Genomic DNA, 4,288 nt, shown 5'->3' on the forward strand with positions numbered 1-4,288 from the left:
ATAGCTAGTGGATGTGTTTTTTCCACACTCTTTCTTTCTTCTCCATGATGATCTTAGAGACCATGGGTTAAAGATGGTGGTGGTGTAAGATTGAAAGAGTGTGGGTCCCTGAATGGTTGGTTAGAACAAAGGCTCATCTGCCTCCTCCTGGTCACATTGGATTTTGACTTGAATGAAAAAAAAAAAAAAAACTTTACTGAGTTAAGCCACCGATATCTTGAGGTTTGTTACAGTATTTAGCCTATCCTGAAAAATTCATCCTATCATTGTACTTATCATATACAATTATAAATTGCCTGTTTTATTTCTCTCTCTCCTCCATTAAGACTGTAAGTTCCTTGAGGTCAGGGCTGGTGTCTATTTATTTATTATTGTATCCCCGGTATTTAGTTCAGGGTTAATAATTACAATAATGGGTATATTATAAGAATATAAGAGTCCCGCGCACGCCTCTCGGTCGCCCGGTCGAGTCTCTCGGCTTCCGTTGCGCATCGAGCAAGATGGCAGCCTCCGAGACGGTTAGGCTACGGCTTCAATTCGATTACCCGCCGCCCGGCGCCCCGCACTGCACGTCTTTCTGGCTTCTCATCGACCTGAACGGATGCCGAGTCGTCACGGACCTCATCAGTCTGATCCGCCAGCGCTTCGGCTTCAGTTCCGGGGCCCTCCTGGGCCTCTACTTGGAGGGGGCGCTCTTGCCCCCCGCCGAGAGCGCGCGCCTGGTATGAGACAACGACTGCCTCAGAGTTAAATTAGAAGAGAGAGGAGTTGCTGAGAGTCCTGTAACAGTTAGTAATGGGGATAGTACTCGTTTATTACCTAGAAAAGCAAAGAAGCGGGCATTTAAGTTGGACGAAGATGAAGAAACCGAACCAGATTACAGAAATTCAAAGAAGCATTGGAAGAGGCATGAGAACAGTAACAGTGAGAAGACCTTGGATCTAGACCCAAAAGCCGCCACAGAGCAGAGTGTGATTAAAAAAAACAAGAGGAAGAACAAAGCCACGTGTGATGTGGTGGAGGTTGATGATGGAGAGACTGAAAAAAAATTGCCAAAGAAGAAGGAGAAACGTGAATATAAAAAGCATGCCAAGACTCCCAAGTCTTCTAAAGCACAGTCTGTGAAAGAGTGGACCATCCAGAAGTGCAGCCCTAAAGCTCTTCCTGCTAGAAACAGCCTTGTGAAAGCCAACCGGAAAGGTGGCACGGTCGTCCGTACAAAAGACAGTCCAGATTCCTCCTCGGAGTCTGAGTCTTATCACGAGTCAACTAGTGATGGTGTCAGCAACGTCGTCTTGGAGGTCAGACATTCCTCACAGAAAATCTCGACTGACATGTCAAAGGACGGATCCTCTGTGAAAACCACAGCTGCAAACAAAGTGGCTCCAAAAACTGGTTTTACCTCCGCCCCTTTCAAGGGCAAGACCTCCAGAACATCATCTTCTAGTTCAGACTCTAGTTCAGAGTCAGACGATCAATGCGTGATGCCAAAGAGCACCCCTGAGTGTACTGCAGAGTTCTTAAAGACTGTAGGCCTCTTTGTAGGAAGAAATTGTCCAGGGCCATCATCACAGGTTCCAAACGCCGCTGGATGGAAGCAGTCGGACCCAAACAGTGGCAGACAGGTCCTCTGTCCTCCTCCCAACGTGACTCTCCCCGCCAGTTTGGGAAGAGGTTGGGGTAAAGGAGAGGACCTTCTTTCCTGGAAAGGAGCGAGGGGGCGGGGTATGCGGGGGAGAGGTCGAGGTCGAGGGCATGCTCTTCCCTATGTTTTAAATAGAAACGCCGACTATCAGAAGCAACAACAGTTGAATGAAATGGTGACAAATTCATCTACCATTATCCAGAATCCCATAGAGACACACAAGAAGGACTACAGTCTCTTACCATTGTTAGCAGCTGCCCCTCAAGTTGGAGAAAAGATTGCATTTAAGCTTTTGGAACTAACATCCGATTATTCTCCTGATGTCTCTGACTACAAGGAAGGAAGAATATTAAGCCATAACCCGGAGACCGAGCAAGTAGACATAGAAATTCTTTCATCCTTACCTGCCATGAAAGAACCTGGGAAATTTGATTTGGTTTATCACAACGAAAATGGAGCTGAGGTAGTGGAGTATGCTGTGACGCAGGAGAAGAGGATAAGCGTTCGTTGGAGAGAGTTAATAGATCCAAGACTGATTATCGAATCTCCGAGTAACACATAAAGTGTGGAGCTTCCCCGAGTATGACCTCTCCACCTCGTGGTTTATAAATGTCTTATTTGTGAAAGTGACTATAACCTGAACTGTTGTTTTTTTTTTTAAAGAAGATTTGTGAGTTGTATGCATTTTCGGTTATCTTCCATTTGCTGCATAGGAAAAAATCTACCTCATCATTTAAAAGAACATGGGTATTGCTTTTGTAGATCTTTTTTTTCCCCAGGCTTAATCTTAATAACAAAATTTACAACATGACATTCCTTCAGGCATCGTTTATAAAACAATATGTACGGTTTCTTCTCTTTTTTATTTTTTTCAACCATCAAGTAGCTATCGTCAGTAGGAGTTTGTAATACCAAATACAAGAAAGTGCTGTATATCTTGTCTCAGTAAGTTTTATTAAGTAACGTTTTAAAACATGAAAGCATGTTACTTGACTTAATTTTTTAAAATTTAAGTTGTTCCATTCAACGTGGAACATCTTATACATTTCAAGTATTTTATACTTGTAATTGTCGGGAGTTAACCAGTAGCTGGGTTTGTTACAGGCAATGAGTTAAGGAATCCTTTCGCACTTTTCTCAACTTTAAGATGAAGGATTCTCAGGGCCTGTGGAGATCAGTGAAAATAAGTCTGTGTGCCTGGGGAAGAACTGGGGCTCCATTCAAGGGGGAGGATTCACTGTGAGCTCAGGCCAGGGTGACCCACCCAGCCACTTGATCCCGGGTGCCTGGCTGAGTGTGCTGTGCTGGAGTGAGGGTCTTGAACAGAAACTTCCTTTTCTGTTGTTATTCAACACAAAGCTAAAAAGGCTGAAATATATACTGTGAAAATTGTTTTAACAAAACATCAGATCCCTCCTTTGGCTTTGCAGATTTTTAAATAAAATCATATTGAACTAAAAAAATAAAAAGAATATAAGAGTATAATAAACAAGTGTATATGTACTGACAGCATTCCTCTGTATTGTTTCACTAATAAGAATCACTCTTAATGAAAGAGGAGTTGCTAATTCTTAACCAATAGAGACTCAGTGCTTCTCCCTTAAGTTTTGACTGTAGGAAGGTAAAATTTGTAATGATTTTGATCTAAATGATGAGTTACAATGATCAACCCATGGCTTACTATCAGCGGATGTGAAGACACTTCTTCTACATAATTGAGTCACATTTTAAGTTGTTTGTAAGCAGCCAACAGAATTTTTCTAAAAAGCTGAATTTCTTTTATGAAGTCCATAGATGTCAGTATAACATAAAACAAATATACTGAAAAGTGTTTCATGGAGTATAAAGTGTGCATAGCAAAGATATTTTTAAATTCATGTATATGGGGTCTATAAAATTGCACTTGTGATTAGTCATTCTGGATAAAAATCCAACCAACCAACCAAACACAATTAGCTGAACTAATATTTGGTAATATGTAACCAAAAAAATTTATTTGAGAGACTTTCCCACTTTTACACGTTGAGCAATCATATATAGAAAATGAGCTTAATGTTTTTAAAATGTGTGTTTATAATCTTCAAGCAAATTTAACTGAAATCTCATCAATCTCTAGCACATGTGTTGAAATATGACAGGCATTTTCTAACCTGGTAGGAAAGAAACTTGCAGGGTTAGGCGGAAATGTTTTTCGTTGAGTCTTAGAAAAGGTTACTGAAAAGATTTCTGAGAAACTTCTAGAACATTCAGGCTATGCTACTTCCTGAATTGGTATGTCCAGTAGAAAAGGAAACTGAATCCAAAAGAAATGAAACAAAACAAAACTGGGGGTTATCTCAGGGTCTACTTCATGCCAAATAACCATTTTGCTTTTATTTTTCAACTATCCTTTTGGCTTTGTTTGATGCAACCTGAGTATGTGAGGTATTACAGCATGCCACAGGCACTGATTGATTCTGCTATAATTCAATACACTGGGTCTACTCATTTTTACAGTTCTGCACATATTCTTATAACAGATCTTCTGAGGAAAGTGCAGAGTGACAGGCAGCTATTGTGCTACTATTTATAAAAGACAATAAAGATAAGGTTGCAATTTTCCAAATGAAAGTTTTTAGTTATAATTGCGTATGTAGCACATTC

General features: G+C 40.7%; 1 protein-coding gene across 1 annotated transcript; it reads left to right on the plus strand.

Moving 5' to 3' along the window:
• Positions 1-460: 460 nt before the first annotated feature.
• Positions 461-2,576, plus strand: LOC110130651 (coilin-like). Its single transcript, XM_020882800.2, is given in 1 exon segment — positions 461-2,576. A coding segment is annotated over 1 exon segment (1,707 nt). The 5' UTR covers positions 461-500; the 3' UTR covers positions 2,208-2,576.
• The last annotated feature ends 1,712 nt before the right edge of the window (positions 2,577-4,288 follow it).

This window comes from Odocoileus virginianus, unplaced genomic scaffold (assembly GCF_023699985.2).
Source record: "Odocoileus virginianus isolate 20LAN1187 ecotype Illinois unplaced genomic scaffold, Ovbor_1.2 Unplaced_Scaffold_1, whole genome shotgun sequence".
Lineage (NCBI taxonomy): Eukaryota > Metazoa > Chordata > Mammalia > Artiodactyla > Cervidae > Odocoileus > Odocoileus virginianus.